Source organism: Tursiops truncatus, chromosome 18 (genome assembly GCF_011762595.2).
Source record: "Tursiops truncatus isolate mTurTru1 chromosome 18, mTurTru1.mat.Y, whole genome shotgun sequence".
NCBI lineage: Eukaryota > Metazoa > Chordata > Mammalia > Artiodactyla > Delphinidae > Tursiops > Tursiops truncatus.
In genome coordinates, this window is record NC_047051.1 from 69,622,220 (window position 1) to 69,639,612 (window position 17,393).

A 17,393-nucleotide genomic window follows, 5' to 3' on the forward strand; every position below is an offset into this window, starting at 1 on the left:
AACATAGGATGAAATTGAGGAGGTAACAAGTGACACACATGTGAAAAAATTGCGGAACAGTTAAATTCTCAGCCGCACATTCCCTAGAAGTCCCGTAGGAACTTCAACAAGGTAATGTACAAGATTCAGGAGTGGGCTGAGACCTCATGTGCTTCAGGAAGCTTTCCCTGACCGCTCCTCGTGAACCAGGAACCTTGCATCTTTTCCACTAACGCTTCCTGTCTCCCCAGAGAATATTACGTTCAACGTCCCTGTTGGGTTTTCCATCCCCGCTAGATTGGCTGGGGAAAAGGAAGACATTATATTCATTGTTGTAATTGTAGCACCTAATAGCAGTGCCTCAGGTATAGTAGGCACTCATTAAATGTTTGTCATACTGACTAGAATTTGTCCTTAGTATGTACTTTAGGTTTCTGGGTTGGGTAATTATACATTTGACCTTTATGTTTCACTGATCCCTTACAAAAACGCTATGAAAGTACTTTCTCTTCTTTACTGTGTCATTTATGGCATGGGTGCATTTTGAAGCTACGAAAGAGGTTAAATTTAATATCAGTCTCAACTATAAGGCAGTATCAGTGGCACAAAACATTGCCTTTGATTTTAATATTTTGGACTCACAGTAGTCCAGATTCTGGTAACTGGAAAATCCTGTGAATGTTGTAGAATTCCTTTAACCAGAAAAGAGGGAGCTGTGTGTCTGACTTCAGACAAATTATAAAGCAAACAAGTAAAAAGCAGAAAAAGCATCTCCACAGTGTATCTCTGCTAACATGTTGCAAAACTGAGATGACATTGTGCGTACTGTTTTGTTACCAGCTTTTAACTCCCTGTGTTCATTTCTCATGAACTGTTGAAATCTAGAGTACCAGTGGGCTTATAATATAAAGCTTTTTTAATGAGAGTGTCATGTTTAATCATTTATTTTTATTAATTTTCAGAGTAAATGAATCAACCCATTATGATCTAGCCTTGACAGATGTACATTTTAAACCTGGTCAAATTCGGAGGCATTTTATTGAGGTTCCTGAGGGTGCAACGTGGGCTGGTGAGTAAAGTTAATGTCTTGTCTTGCCCATTTACCTTTATGTGCATTCTATCTCTGCTCTGGTTATGACCATATAAAGTTCATATACCTGCAGTAGACTTTTCTCACAACAGTAATAGGTGTCTGGCACTGTAGATTTGCTGTTAGGTTCAAACCTTTTTAAAGATCTAGTTCTATTTTGCATTGGTTCATATGTCAGTCATCTATCTAGGCCAGGGGTCTCCAACCCCTGGGCTGCGGACCCGTACCGGTCCGGGGCCCGTTAGGAAGCGGGCCGCACAGCAGGAGGTGGGCGGCGGGCGAGCCAGCAGAGCTTCATCTGCCGTCCCCCATCGCCCCCCATCTGCTCGCATCACCGCCTGAACCGTCCATCCCCAACCAACACTCCCCCCCACCCCAAGTCCATGAAGATATTGCCTTCCACGGAACTGGTCCCTGGTGCCAGAACAGTTGGGGACCGCTGATCTAGGCTATCTTAAGATGTTTTAATAGGATTTTAATTTGGTTCAGAATAATGCCTTCTCCGTTCATGATCAGAGTCAGAGTTGCATCGTGGTACAACTCAGGGCTTCCACTCACATAGGCCCAATGGTTGTGTAACATCTAACTCTAATAAAACGTATGCTAATCATACCAAAGAATAAAGATCTATAGTTAATTCATATTGAACATGATGTCTGTTTACTGGTAAATGTCAGTGATTATAATGCCCTAATTATGATTTGTTTAGGTTGGGTATTGAAAATAATTAGTTCTTTGGTTTTTTTGTGTGTTTGTTTTTTGTTTTTAATAAGAATTGATCAGATCATCCAGAATAGAAGTAGCTCAGAGCATTTAGCAGTCTTTGATTAGATATATACTGTGGGAGGTGGAGGGGGTGGGAGAGATGTTGGTCAAGGGCACAGACTTTGTTATAAAATGGAAAAGTTTGAGGGATCTAATGTCCAGCATGGTGACTGTACTTAATAATACTGGGTTGTATACTTGAAATTTGCTAAGACGGTAGATCTTAGATGTTCTCTCCACCAAAAAAAATTGGTACCTATATGAAGTGATGTATGTGTTAGCTAACCTTTTTGTGATGATTGTTTCATAACATATACATACTCATCAAATCATCACGTTGTACACCCTGAACTTGAAAATATTATATGTCAGTTGTTTCTCAATAAAACGGGGGGGGGAAGGGTCAAAGCAGGGGAAAAAAAGAAATGCAGTACAGATGATTCCTATTTCAAATACTTTGACATATTGTCATAACACTAGATTCTGTATTCTTAGCAAGTGATTAGGTTCCCAGAGCCCTGTGCCCACTTGATCTTGTGAGGCAGAGAATTAAGCCTTGCTTTGGTTCCTTGTCTCAGGGCCAGGTATTCGCGAGATAAGCTGCTGACCTGGCTTCACGGTGATCCTGGCTCATCTCCAGCTCCGCCGCAGAGCACAGCTAAGCATATGTAGTTCTGATAGTCATACTTTCCAGAAGCAAACAGTGCAGATAAACCAAGAGCGAGAGACTAGGAAAAGTTATCAGTGAAGTTGGATAAATGGATACTAATGGGACTTAGGCATGCTAACAAATAGAGGTTTCTAAAATTAAAATTCTCTTTACCAAGAATTGATTGGTTTTTAGCTGAAGCAAGAGGAAAGGTTGAACTTAGTAACAGAGAAGGGAGGGATTTTAAAAATTACCTGATTAGGATAATTGTGTGTCCATCTGTGGACAGCTTGCTGTTTCCTGCTGTTTGCAGCGTAGCAGTTGCTTATTTTAATCCTGATTTATTTATTTTCCATAGCTAAATTTTCTATCCTCTCATCTTTATTAATACTCGGTCAGTTCATTGTTTTTAAAGAAATAGCAGATTTCATTTGAATATACCATTTCATTCTCTTGATATAGTATTTCCCCCTAAGTAGGCATTATGAAAGCCATTTTGTGTCTATTTTAAATCTCGTCAGTTAGAATGTTGCTTCTTCCCTTGTCGTTGTAGAAGTTATGGTGTGCTCCTGTTCTTCTGAGGTGTCTGCCAAGTTTGTTCTTCATGCAGTGCAGCTTGTGAAGCAGAGAGCCTATCGAAGTCATGAGTTCTATAAGTTTTGTTCCCTTCCAGAGAAAGGAATGCTGACTGAATCCTTTCCTGTCTTGGTAAGTGTTAATTAACAGTCTGGAATCCTGAAACAGTTTCCTTTCGTTCTGGGTGTGGACTAAGACTAAGTATTTGAATTTGATTTTATAGTTTGTATTCAGAGCACATTGGGACTGTATATTTTATTAATGCTGAATAATGTTGGAAGATAGGTCGTCTTACTAGGATACTTGCAACCAAGTTGAGGTAAATGTTAATCTCTTAGGAAAGTGCTGGTCTGCCAGATGCTGACGCCTCACAAAGTGGACCCTGGTTGAGATTGTCTCCTCATCGTACAGTAGATTATTTCCATGTTTAAGACTTCTCTACGTGTTTTCTACTTATTTTAGTTATTTTATTAATGCCCTGTTGCTAAGAATCCATGAGGTTAATTTGCTTTGTAGGTGAAACTGCTGCTCCTGCCTACAGATTAGCCTGGCAGCTCTCCAGGCGTATCTGTAGTGTTAGAAATGGTGCCTAGTCCTTCCTTCTAGAAGGTGAACGCATTGATGTTCTTTCTTGAACTTGCTACTCAGTGTTTTCAGATGGCTGCCTCATCTTTCCTGTATCGCTTATGTTTCTGATAACTTTGACTTGTGTCCTTGTATGTGTTATAGAGTAATATGGTTCACTTTAAACTTTCTAATACACTGATTACTAGAAAACTTAATTTAAAACTCAAGTGTTCAAAGAACAGCTTTTGTTTTTACTTTTTTTAATAGGAAGAAACATGTGAGGGACCATAATTTCATTTGGCTTTGGTTGCCAGGCAGCTCTTGAGCCCAGAACTCAGCTGTGGCTATTGAATATGCCTCACAGAGTTGTCATACCCCTTCTCTTATCATTGTTCTTAATTATTTTTCCTTTGGTCCCAAGTTTTTATTCCAGTTTGTTTTCACCATTATTTTATTACATGTACTTCAGAAGCTGCCTCAGACCTCTTACGACAAGCAGTTTAGGATTATGAGTAAATAACTGTATATTTAAATACCTGCAGTCTGTCTCAGCAACTGTGATTTGTGTAACTTCAAGCATAGCTAATGATAAGTTTCTTTGAATTTTCCTGCTGTACAAATAGAAAAAGTTTGAAAGCATAGAACTGCTTTGAAACACCTATTTATGTTTTGTAATTTATGCATTGATAATTTAATTTCATTTTTCTTTGCAGGGTGGGAAAGCAATTGAGTTTTGTATTGCTCGTTGGTGGGCAAGTCTTAGTGATGTCAATATTGATTATACCATTTCTTTTCATGGGATAGTATGTACTGCTCCTCAGTTAAACATTGTAAGTTCCACATTTCCATCATTTTTAATGTCAGTTATTTGTGTTATTGTGAAATAATTTCAATGGTTGGGTTTACATTTTAATGGGGAGATTATCTATGGTTCTGGAAATAACAATAGTCTTTGTTCATAGGTGCTTATAAACATTGTGTTTGACACATTTAGGTCCAAGTATTGTTTAAAAATGCAGCTTGTTTTCAGTAGAGTTTGAGAAACTAATTTGATAAATATCCTTTGTAGCATGCGTCAGAAGGAATCAACCGTTTTGATGTTCAGTCCTCCTTGAAATATGAAGATCTGGCTCCCTGCATAACTTTGAAGAGCTGGGTCCAAACACTGCGGTATCTTCAATGTTTTGGGGCTGCAAATGTTGGGTATCAGTGTGATGGGGGTGGGGGGATGGGCGTCTCTTCACTCTTTGGAAAGGGTCTCTTTTATTTTTAATCATGTGAATGCTGGACGTGAAAATTCAGTTCATGACTTTCCAGCCCAGGGAACATGGTGGGTCTCTGAGAGGCAGCCTCAACAGCAGCTTCTGGCTTTAAGTAACATGTACCTAGAGCCCTTGCTGTGGCACCTGGCAGGACCCATCCCGTGATGAGGGCAGGGCTGTCTGCGGTCAGAGCCTGTCCTTCAGCACTGTGAGGAATTGTCACCTAGTCCCGGGATCTGATTCTGTTGAGACTGTCAGTTGATGGTTGAAAATGTTTTTATCATGAGAAGATTACCTTTGTAATACTGCAAAATTTAACTGTGTGCATTGCTATGGTTCAGTCAGTAAAGAATTATGTAAGTTAATGATTAAAATATTACAAAATACATGGAAAAGGACAGCATCTAGGAATGCTCATTTGTCATTTATTGTGATACGTTATAGATTTTGCTGATTATAGTTTTCTCTCATTTCAATGAACTCTTATGCAATTGTCTGATTACAGCCCACTCAGTGCAAAAACAAAACCTTTAGGATCAAGGGATGTTTTGCCAAATAATCGTCAACTTTATGAGATGATCCTGACTTACAACTTTCATCAAGTAAGTGTTTGTGTAACCAAGTATACCCTTACAAAGAACTCTTGTGTTTTATGAATCATAAAATCAGAAATGGAAGGACAGTGTATTCAGAGTGTGTGTGTGTGTGTGTGTGTGTGTGTGTGTGTGTGTGTGTGTGTGTGAGAGACATACATGTATATGAAATAGAAACAAGTAATTAACCCTGGTTAATTTAGAATTATTCTTTGGGAAATTATGATATAGAACGATCTAAGTACCATTCAGATCTGAAGTCACAGATTCTAATTTAGTGGTGACCTGGCCTTTGAGCCTTAGTTTTTGTAATCACTGACACCTGCCTATTCTCTGATAACCTGTCCACTGGTTTGATGTCTTGTCAAAGCCAGATGCCTTCTGATTATGGAACCAGGCCTGATTGCTCTCTGTGAAGCAGGTGTTGGCACAGTGAGACATCAGAATAGCTCCTAGGTTGAATGGGTAGTAAAGGTAGTTAAGACGGGCATAAAAATCAGATCGAAGTTTATGGAGGATCAGTAAGATTTTAGTAAAACTCTTACTGAAGCATAATATGAATTACTGTTGGGGAGATAATTGATTTCAGTGGGTTGTCTAATTTCAACTTTATAAAGAAATTTTTAGTTTTATTAAAAAAACCAGTTAATTAGAGGTCCTGAAGATATAGGTATTGCTTTAGTAATGAATACAATTAGCTAGGTTTGTGTTTTTTAAACCTTGTAAGAGAAGTACCTTTTATTAGTCCCGAAATCCTGGATGTGTTCTGCATTTTTGAAATTGGTTACTGCAAGAAAATATTTTTAATACTTTAAATGTAAAAGTCTGATCAATAGCAACATTACAGGTCTACATTAGAAATCATATAAACCACATCAAATAATCATTCTTCCCACCCCCCCACAGCCCAAGAGTGGGGAAGTGACTCCAAGCTGCCCCCTGCTTTGTGAATTATTGTACGAATCAGAATTTGACAGCCAGCTGTGGATTATATTTGACCAGAACAAAAGACAGATGGGTTCCGGCGATGCTTACCCTCATCAGGTATGATTTTTAGAATTAACAGCTGTTTCTTGAGCTGATGAAGCCCGGATTCTTGCTCTGGTAACGTGCCTGCTTTTTAAACACCAGTGTGGTTGTGCGTTTAGTACTTGGACACACGGCTAGCAGCTCAGCTGTCTGTTGCAGGTCGGACCGTGACAGCTTTTCATCCCCATGGTTGGGCTGAATCCGGCTTCGGGGTAAAGGAGGGCCAGGAGGATGCTCACAGACGCTGGCCAGCAGAGCTTTTTATTTTTAGTACTTCTCCTTCCTACCCAGTGCTTGCTCCTATCTGCACGGTGAAAGCAAATCATCCAGGATATGTGAGCCCCTTGAAGTGATCCCAGGTCTGAACTGGATCCAGAGCACAATGACAGAGCCAAGTGTCTTCAGTTTATTAGAACTTTGAAATATGTTTCTTCTTGGTCAACTGTGTAGTGAGCACTTACTATATGCCAAGCACTGTGCCTGGCACTGTCATTTGGAAGGAAAAAAAATCTTTTAATCATATAATTTATAGAAATCTTATCCCTGATTGAAAGACTGGGACAAAGAAATGAGCTATTTCCTGTAACCTTTATAATTTTATGCTAAATAATAAAAATAATTTACGCAGGGTTTTCAGTTAGTCATTCAAGGAATGGTTTCCTTTTTTTCCTCAAAGCCAGGCCCTGGCACGTCTCCTCAGTACAGACTGGGTTATTGCAGCCATTCCTTTTGTTGCTTTAAAAAATCTCAGAAGAAACTGCTGCTGCAGCATACAGCATTCCGTCCTCTTGAGCAGGTTGCCTGGATGGAGCGTGGCAGATCTGTACTCCTTTGTCCCCATTGGCTCCCTGTTTTTCCCGTCTGCAATAAAGGGGGGTGGCATGGTGGTTATGATCTAAAGGTTACCAGTCATGTGCATACAAACACGTGTGTGTGTCTGTCTTAGATATTACACAGCACCTCAGTTTTGCTTATTCTTGGTGTCATTTTATCCGTGCCCGTGAAGACCCAGGAACTAGAAAATCGTTGCCTTTTCCAGTCGTGAGCGGATGCTGATTCAGCTGGGCGCCTAGGAGTGGCCTGTTGTTGTGGGAGGGCTGAGGGCTGAGGGCTTGGCTGCCTTCAGCTCCCTTATCCTCTGCTCTGGACGTGACCTTGGCCAGCTCACTTTGACATCCAGTCGGGGCGTTGTGTGCGTGTCATGTGTGTGTCGTAACTTGCACTGTACCTCACATACTGTAAGCACTCTGTAAGTGGTAATTCTTAACTGTTTATCCTCTTACTGTAATTTTCGTTCATGTGGCTAAACCTTACTTTTCCCAAATGTTGTTTTTCTTTTATAGTATTCTTTGAAACTGGAGAAAGGAGATTATACAATTCGACTGCAGATTCGGCATGAGCAGATCAGTGATTTGGAACGTCTTAAAGATCTTCCATTTATTGTTTCTCATAGGTTGTCTAATACCTTGAGCTTAGATATTCATGAAAATCATAGTCTTGCACTTCTAGGAAAGAAGAAATCAAGTAACTTGACATTACCACCCAAATATAACCAGCCATTCTTTGTTACTTCCTTACCTGACGACAAGTAAGTGATAACATTGCTTAACACTCACTATCCATCTTATACTCTGTAATCTTTAAATGCTAGTTTATAATATGAGGCTACACTTATACTGTGTTGTCATTTGCCATTTTAGACTAAGGTTATTTCTCCCTTTGGTTTTTGAAATCTTAGCTACGGAAATTATTTCAGAATGCAATTGTTTTGATGTTTTTCCCCCTAATTCACTTTGTGAAACTTTCTTTTTTGTTCCTTTTCTCTCCTCTTTTGAATCTTCTTCTTAGAATACCTAAAGGGGCAGGACCTGGATGCTACCTTGCAGGATCATTAACGTTGTCAAAGACTGAACTCGGAAAGAAAGCTGTAAGTACTAGGTTTTTTTTACACTGAAAGTGCCTGTTCCAAAATTTCCATTTCCTTAAAAATGGAAATTAATTTACATTTCAGAATGAGTAAAAGAGAAGATCTCTCTGGAAAAAGAAATTTAATAGTTTTTTTTTCCCCAAGTTGCTAGTAAAGGTCAATTAATATTTGGTTGTATTTTTATATATTTATTATTCTTTTTCCCAAGCCTAAGTACTTGGGCCTTGAACCTGTTCTGCCTTGCACAGCTAATACACTTGAACTTCCCGTGAAATATGTAGATCCAGATCAAACTTGGCTTAAGTGAATGGGATGTTTTTAAAATTAGAGAATTTATAGAGTTTTAACTAACGTAATATTGTGGATATAGGAATAAATCAGATCTTCTTGGGTGACTTCTAAAAACCAGTCAGGACAATTACTACTAATAAACAGTATTTTTTACTTGTACAGATCTTTCTCTTATTGGAATTTTGTGTAGCTATCTACAAGGTAGTTATTTCTTTTGGCATTAAGGTTTATTTTATAGTTTCAAAATTGTGCTTTTTGTTAAAAACATGTTTCTGGTTGTTATATTTTAGAGATAATTGTTATGGTTTGATAGTACCTGTTTTAGTTTTTCCATCTGTTTTCATTACAAATTTATTGTGAGAATAGTGTTTATATACATCTATCACCCTCTGTCATAATGTCATTTTAGCTCAATGCCAGTAAAAGTTGTCATTCTTATAGTTTTGCATTTCTCTTTAGCATTAGTTCTTACAAAGTAAGTCCACCACCTAACTCTGGAATTTATAAGTGCTGTTATCAAAATGAATAGAGCTCAAACATCTTAACAAGTATTCTCATGTCTTACCACTGTTGAACCAAAGATGGTTTATTAGCTGTCATAGGAGCGTCATCACGTAGGACTTTTGTGCTTAGAACAAGTCGTTTGCCCTGATAGTTCTTGAGTCTCATTTCAGTCTGTACTATTTACTTATATGTACTTTAGTATAAGTTATAAGTACTTCAGTATAATATAGCCTTAGTAGAATGTGAAGTGAATCAGTAGTTACTGGAATTCATAGATGCACTGATTTAAGAAGTCCTGGTCTAGGTCCTTTTAAGTAGGTTTCATTTTCTGCTATGGGAAATATTGCTGCCTCTGCTATGGGGCTTCAACAGTGAGTCTTCTCATCCAGGTAACTTCTGAAGTGTCCACTGCCTGTGATGAGTAAGACAAGAAGAGCATTGTTATTAGAAGTATGCTTTTAGCAATTCAGAGATAGTGCTTCCTGGCTGCATTCTTTAAGAGGCAGTTGTGAAGTTAAGTTATAAACAGGTGGGATTGACTATAGTTATTACTTACCAGGGTAGATTTTCTTGAGAAAACCTAAAGCTACAGAGTTAATTGTAATTCCCAACACATTGTTTATTTCATCGGATCTCAGCCATGGTGCGTTTCTTGCGGTTCTGGCAGCTGCGAAGGTAACTGTTCCTCTTGCCCCTCTCTGACGTTCCCAGATTCCCTCGAACGATGCCGTTTCTGGCACATGGGCGTGTGTGATCGTTGTGACAGCCTTGAAAATCTGACTTTGCGGACCGTCACCTAAATTTAATGTTTTTAGAACTGTTTGGATAACTAATGAATTTTGCTCTACAAACTTTTGAAATAAAAAGCTGAAAAACATTGACCCTGAGGAATAACACATTTGAGTGCATTTTTATTAAAAAAAAAAAAATGAAAGTGGCAGTATTGCTTTCTTTAAAAACCTGCCATTTTGATGACAGACCTGACCCTTCTAAGTACTGTGACCCATACAGGTGGGATGGAAACTGGCAGAAAAATAGACAGAGGTGGTATCTCCATCCTGTGTAGATTACGCATGATTTCTTACAGAATGTTGTTCTAACTCCCAGGGGCAGTCTGCAGCAAAACGACAAGGAAAATTTAAAAAGGTACTGATTGTCAGTTCTTTAAAAAGATGTCTTAAAGCCTTATTTGCATATTAGTTAAACTTCTTTTTCTGTCACTATTATCTTTTTTTAAAAAATCTCTCCCTTAGTTTCCTTTCTTTCAGTTCTGCAGTATAGTGCTTTTAGCTTATCAGTGTTGACAAACTGCTTTCTTAAAGTTTTTTTTCCCTGCCATAAATTGCTTGAAGACCCCTGGTTTATATGTGTATAGAGAAAATTTTAATGCTATTCATTTCTTACTGCAGGTATGACCAAGTAATAATATTTGAACTTTGGCATATCTAAAATCCTATAGAAAGATGAATGATTTTTTTTAGCTATATATGACAAAACAATTATTTTTGAAGTCTAAAGTCATTCTTAAATTGGATGATTTGATTAATAATAAAATATTATTAAAATATTTAAAGTGAAGTTTTTTTCCTGCTCTTGCATCTTCTTTGTTCTGGAAAGGCAGAGATGAAAAGAGCAATGGGTGTAGCAGAAACAGAAATAAGGACTGTGGCCCCAAATTAAAACTTATACTAAGAGCAGGAGCAGGTTTTAAGACCGTAACTAGTAAATGATGTGACCAGCTTCTCTGCAACTTATTTGACAATCTCTGATTGACTGCTGGAGCCAAATTTAGTTTGAAAATCTGTACTTCAGGTCTAGCTTAGAGAAAGGGATACGTATTCGATGAGCTCTCTGGTGAGGACCTGCTGACATCATTTGTCATCGTAGTGATTTCTCTCCTGCGTGCAGCAAGCACTGTAGGGCAAGAATTAGTGTTTTAAGAAGAAACAAAAGAGAATTCAGTGTTTAATTCATAGTGATGTGAAACTGGGAGCCACCATTTTATAATAGATAAAATGTCTTTATTAAAATGACCTCTAAAATTCTATATGATTATGTAGTGGTAAAGACTTTGTTCAAACAAAATACACCACTGGGGGTTATCTTCCCAGGTAAAGGAATGTCGGCTTCTCTGTAGGCCGTATTTCTCAACTGAGCGTCTTTACCCATTTGAAGGCCATGTAAATTCATTTAATGGAATTTAACCAGCATTACAACAAAAACAGAAAATGTCAGTTCATCAGACTCATAAAACTGTAATTTCATTTTATGCACACATTATCTTTGATTCATTTTGAAAATAGCCTGAAAGCCCCTGCTTCAGAGAATGAGGAGCCCACTAGAAAGAAGGTGCGCGTCCCAAAGGCAGAGCTGGGGGTTCTCTTTCTGTTGTACTGTTTGGTGGATCTTCTGGAGTTTTGGTGCCTTTTGTTTGTATTAGATTATTTGAGATAGGAAACTATCAAATGAATAGGAACGTTATTGTTAATTGACGGTTAGTGAAGCTTCTAGAGCTGGGCATCTGGAGTCACTTCCTCCCATTTCTCCCCATCTTCAGTGTAAGTGCACGTGAAGCTCTTGTTTTAAAAATAATCATTATTATATATAGTTTTATAGTCACATTACAAAATATATTATTTATTGCCTGAACAAAATACCAACTTTGTATACATAATCCTCAGTGGATTTGTCCTCTGGGTTTCAGTGACTTTTGAGTTGAATGTGTATGTTACCCTTTTTAAAGTTCATTGTAATATGAAAGAATATAGTTATTTTTAACATAAATAGCACTCAAATATGACATTAATTTTTTAAATAGCTATTTTAGTTCGTGTAAATGAATTAAAAATTTGAATTTATACTTTTTAATCATTTAAGAGCTAAGGGTATTATGTTTTGAACCGAAATTTAAATGGTGGTTTGTTAAATAGTTATTGGTTTGGCAGATAGATTTCATTTTCTAAATATTGTTCAATTCAATTCAAACACTGTTGAAATACTTTGTAATAATGGAGTGATTTTTTTCTTAAAAAATATGCTTACTGTTAAGTGTCTGCTATAGAGAGCTTATATCGTAGTATTTCTGCTCTGAAGATTCTTCTTTGACTGTCTTTTAAAATCATAATCAAGATTTCTTATGATTTAATGGTACAAAATCATTTCTGTTAAGTGGACCCTATGCTAAGCCCTTGAGAAGCTGAGTTGTAAAAATACTTACTGACAAAAAGAACAGATGACCATGATAAAATAACTGAAAAATAGGGCTTCCCTGGTGGCGCAGTGGTTGAGAGTCCACCTGCCGATGCAGGGGACACGGGTTCGTGCCCCAGTCCGGGAAGATCCCACATGCCGCGGAGCGCCTGGGCCCGTGAGCCATGGCCGCTGGGCCTGCGCGTCCAGAGCCTGTGCTCCGCAGCGGGAGAGGCCACAACAGTGAGAGGCCTGCGTATCGCAAAAATAAATAAATGAATGAATGAACGAATGAATGAAAAATAACTTCATTTCTCTTTTGGTTGGAGACTAAAACAACCATGTCCATAATATTTAGTAATAAGAAGTAGCTCTTGTCCTGAAATATTTTATAGGATAATACTGGCCTTTATAATTACTAATTTGGTACAGATTTACTATATAAAATGATGATTACAAAATCTTGGTTCCCCCCCACCCCAAGGCCATTCATCATTAACTTTCCCAGTCTCTTTTGCATTTTTAGTGATAGTTTATGGTTGCTATTATATATGGTTTCTCTCTATTTGCAGATCTTTGTTAGAGTTCATTGTTAATCATCGATGAAGTTTAATGGATTGTTCATTTTTAATTCAATTCTGTTTTCTCTCTTTACTAAAACATCTTAGCAAATGCCTTACCTCTGAGCCTCAGAGGAAGAATTGCCTCACAACAGAGAGACCTCGCCTCCTGAGGTTTGTCCCTCTCCCTGCTCAGGCGAGGAGGAGGGGACAGCAGGGGGGTGCACACACTGAATGCAGGTGCAGGCACATTCCAGCACACTGGGCGGTACAGGAGCCTGACTGCAAAGGGAGTAGGGCCCTATTAACAGTAAATGTTGGAGGCCACTTGCACCTTTAATTCTTAGGTGTGTTGTCTCTGCTAAACAGATGACACTGAAGTGGGCTGTTACTGTGAGAACTTGGTGGTCAGTTACCCACTCAAATGTTGCAGACCCTTTTAACTTGGCTTAAGCTCAGGGCAGTGTCCACCTAGCAGAGTAAACCTGGAGAAAGAGCGCAGGATGGGTGGCAGGGACTGGAAGGAAGCCTGCCCATGGGAGGGCTGTTTCCCCTTCCCAGGCTCACACTTCACTGAAGACCTTTGCTTGCAGACTTGCTCCCGGACCTCAAGGGGGAGTGGTGCTGAAATGGCTAAAAATGGCTTTCTGTGGTTCTCGTCCATCAGTGGTCTTCTGCGCTTTAAATGGGTTGTACTGAAATGGTGGTTACTATTTCATTAGAGCTCCTACAACAGTAGCTGCTTATATTTACTGTTATATCCCCAAATAAAGTTTAATTGTGAAAATTGTTAAAATGGACATATTTATGGAGTATTTACACCTCAGGGGAAGATGGGGCCAGTACTTGTTTGTGACTCAACCTGTGCAAAGTTTTTTCTGAAATTATGTGAATAGGGCCTTGACAACTTTGATAGTGTAATTTGTTCCAATTTTAGAAACTTTGTTAATTAAAACAAATACAAGATTTTAGTTTAGCAATGTTTTTAATGTAAACCTAAAGATAGAATTTTAGAAATTGTCTTAATAAATAATGATTTAATTAGGGACACCTAGTATTGTGCCAGGAACGGATCTAGCAACTATAACAGGTGATTTCATTTCCCAGATCCTGCATTACTTTTCACAAGACTCACGTGCTAATAAAATAGACACAAAAAGGTGTAGTTACACTTGCTCTCTTTAAAGCAAAGCTTCTCAAAAGGACCATCCATGCCTGTTTACTTCTCACCTCCCTCTCGGCCTTTACCCTCCGCCCTCCGCCCCCCACCAGCCTCCCCTGCCGCTCTTGCTCTGTCGGCGATCAGCAGCCACTGTGCTGTCAGGTTTGACAGTTACTTCTCCCGCCTGACGCCGCCTTTCAGCTAGCTGTCACTAGCTGCCCACGCTCGATCTTCGTGCTGGCTTTTCCCCGGGGCTGCCGTGACCTCAGACTCTCCCTCCACAGTGGAAAGCTTTGGACCATTCCTGGGCTTGCTCTTTTCCCCCTCCCCCACCCCTGCTGGTCTCATTCAGCCCCTCGTCTTAAATACCACCAGCAACCACCATCGGTCCTGCCTTCCTGGGACATCTCATGTCCCTTTATTGCTTCCTTTTCTATAGCCTGTCCTTTAGTTCCAGGCAGTGTCAGGACACCTGGGTCTGTGTCCCAACTTGTTTTCTCTTTTTCCACTTTGGCCTCTATCATCCATTCTCCACGTAGGTAGTATCAAGAGTTATTAAAAAAAAAAAAAACACCAAAAAACCAAAGTGTTTAAACAAAAAGCAAAAATCCTTAATCATGTCACTGCCTTGCATACAGCTCTTCCTGTGGCACCTAGAATAAAACCTGTATTTTTTTACCCGTACTCTGTCAGCCCTGCTTACTTACTGTGGCCGCTGCCCTTTCTCAGAATCTAACCCTGTGCTTGCTGCACACCCACTCAGGTTTCTGCAGGTGCTCGTCTTGTCCCCGCACATCTCTTCCTCTCCTCGTTTTGGTTATTCAGGTTCATTGAAGTTTATTCCTTGAGATCACTGAGGCGCCATTAGAGTGTTTCCATGACCACTTTGTCTGCATGGGTCCCCCCTTACCCACCAGTCACTCTCTATCCCCTTACTCTATTCTGTTGTCTTCGTATTACGTGTCGTTCCTGAAGTTGTTTATTTACCTACACGTTTGTTGGCTGTCTTCCCAGAGGGTGAAAGGCCCTTGTCTGCTTTGTCCCTCACCTCTTTGGAGCTATTACCTTGCACACCGCGGGAGCTCAGTAAGTCCTGTGGACTGAATGAAGAAAGAAATTTCTCTTTAAATTTAATTAGAAAAGCAGATCTTTTCTTTCTTTCTTTAAAATTTAATTATTTTCTCTTCTCAGATGTAAAATGTGAAAGCTCAGTACGTTTTTGTAGTCAGTCTGTCAAGTAAAACTAAGAATACCAAATAACACTTAAATGGAGAAAAGTTTGTTCTTATTTCCTTGTTTTAAAGGAGTTATTAGAAGCATTAGCTTTAAAGTTTGGGAGAAAATTACTTTGATCTCAGATTGGAACTTTAGATGTATTTTGGCCCTTAGAATCTGAAATACAGTGTAGTACCGCTCAAGTGCAGCCGATGTTACGTGCTGTTCGGCTATTGAAGATTTTTTTTTCTTTTTTGAAGATTTTTAAATAAGGAATATTAAGCATGTTAATCTAAGACTGTCTCTCCACGTTCATTTTTCACAGGATGTAATACCTGTTCATTACTACCTAATATCTCCACCAACAAAGACTAAGAATGGCAGCAAAGAGAAAGAAAAAGATTCAGAAAAAGAGAAAGATTTAAAAGAAGAGTTTACTGAAGCATTACGAGATCTTAAAATTCAGTGGATGACAAAGTAAGTTTTAAATGAGTTTTAATCCTCTAAGCGTTTACTTTTATTTTCCCAGTTACAACAATATTGTGTGTGTATGCAAAGGCTATGTATTCAGAAATGTTGACAGTGGATAGGACTGCAAGTGCTTTTAAATTTTCTTGTAATTATATTTAGTTTTTAATTCCCTTTTGTGATAAGAATTTTTAAAATTTTAATCCTTATTCTGATCTGCTCTTGGAAGAGAATTTTATTGGAAGGTACAAAAAAGAAAATAAATCACTTTTTGCCCCCTTTCCAAAGATAACCATTGTCCTGTTATTATTAGTTGTCTCTGTATTTATACATGTAGCAGGTGAGTGATACTGTGTCCTGGTTTTCCAGTTACTATTTGATTACGAGCAAATTTAAAACAGACCTTTTTAAACCTCTGGAAATGATCCTAAGGACATACAGCAAACGGAGAAACACCTATTTAAGAACATCTACAAAAGTTCAGTAAGAAAAGTGAGACTCTGGTATGTGAGCCAAGGTCACTCTTCCCACTCCCAGCTCAGTGAAGCGGAGCCTCCTCCAGACTGGCTGCAGCCAGGACCACAGGCTCCCCGTCCCCTTGGCTTGGAGGACTCTCCTGCTGGGAGGGGCAGGGGGTTGGCACATGTCGGCCGGCACCCCAGCCCCGCAGCCTGCTGCTGAGGCCAAGTTTTGGGTGAATTCCGTTGAGAGGCGGGGGCTCTCTCCTGCTCAGCCCCCGCCGGCGACGCAGAGGGTCTGCCAGGTGGGCACTGCTGAGAACGCAGGCCCCGCCGTGGTTTCCCGCCAGGCGGGGCAAACCGCAGCCTCTGCTCTGCTGCTGTTCCTCCCACCATGGAGTCAGTAAGAACAGATGTAGTTTCTTCAGCTTCCCCAGCTGGGAACGTGGAACATCTGTCTCTTTGTTCATTCAAGACTTCAGATGCTTCCAAAACGGTGTAAATTTTCCTTCTTTGTAGGTCTTAGGCATTTCTAGATCTTTTAATCTTTCTTAACTGTTTTTGAATTTTTTTTCCCTCCCGTTGATAAATCTAATTATAGATGGTATGTAGGAAAGCTGTCGATGCTTACTTTCATCTGACCATCTTATTGAACTCATAAATGAAATAATTTCCAGTTTGATTTTTTGTTTTGTTTTGTTTTCTCGGTAGCATATTTATACTGCCTGCAAATAAATACAGTCTTTGTCAGTAATTATATTTCAGATTGGTACCTTAGGTTATTGACTGGAACTTCAAAACAATGTGAAGTAATAGGAAAGACAGAAATTATTTTCTTTCTAAAAGAACTGAAATAATGACTGTTTCTCTTTCTTATATATGTAGGCTGGATTCTAGTGACATTTATAATGAATTGAAGGAAACATACCCTAATTATCTCCCTCTGTACGTTGCACGACTTCATCAGTTGGATGCTGAAAAGGTTGGGCGTGTTCGATTTTACTCTGAGTCTCTTATTTTGTTTGCAGTATTAGATGAGGTTTGCCTTTGGAATAAGGGGGCAGTCTTTGTCTTCTCTTCTTGCCGACTGAAAACGTGTCGCCTCAGAT

At 39.1% G+C, this 17,393-nt stretch overlaps 1 protein-coding gene across 6 annotated transcripts in view; it reads left to right on the forward strand.

The window, feature by feature from the left end:
* Window positions 1-17,393, forward strand: part of TPP2 (tripeptidyl peptidase 2) — a 68,270-nt gene that overhangs the window by 41,239 nt on the left and 9,638 nt on the right. For 5 of the 6 annotated variants that reach the window (XR_002173436.3, XM_019921042.3, XM_019921041.3 and 2 more), the window contains 11 exons: window positions 942-1,048; window positions 3,037-3,191; window positions 4,340-4,456; window positions 4,696-4,796; window positions 5,394-5,490; window positions 6,388-6,525; window positions 7,854-8,098; window positions 8,359-8,437; window positions 10,340-10,378; window positions 15,684-15,835; window positions 17,170-17,266. Coding sequence is in view for 5 of the 6 variants with exons in the window: in XM_019921042.3 (XP_019776601.1) it covers window positions 942-1,048; window positions 3,037-3,191; window positions 4,340-4,456; window positions 4,696-4,796; window positions 5,394-5,490; window positions 6,388-6,525; window positions 7,854-8,098; window positions 8,359-8,437; window positions 10,340-10,378; window positions 15,684-15,835; window positions 17,170-17,266 (1,327 nt within the window). In the remaining variant the exon portion in view is untranslated. The remainder of the gene's footprint in view (window positions 1-941; window positions 1,049-3,036; window positions 3,192-4,339; window positions 4,457-4,695; window positions 4,797-5,393; window positions 5,491-6,387; window positions 6,526-7,853; window positions 8,099-8,358; window positions 8,438-10,339; window positions 10,379-15,683; window positions 15,836-17,169; window positions 17,267-17,393) is intronic. The other variant, XM_004310653.4, reaches the window with a different exon arrangement.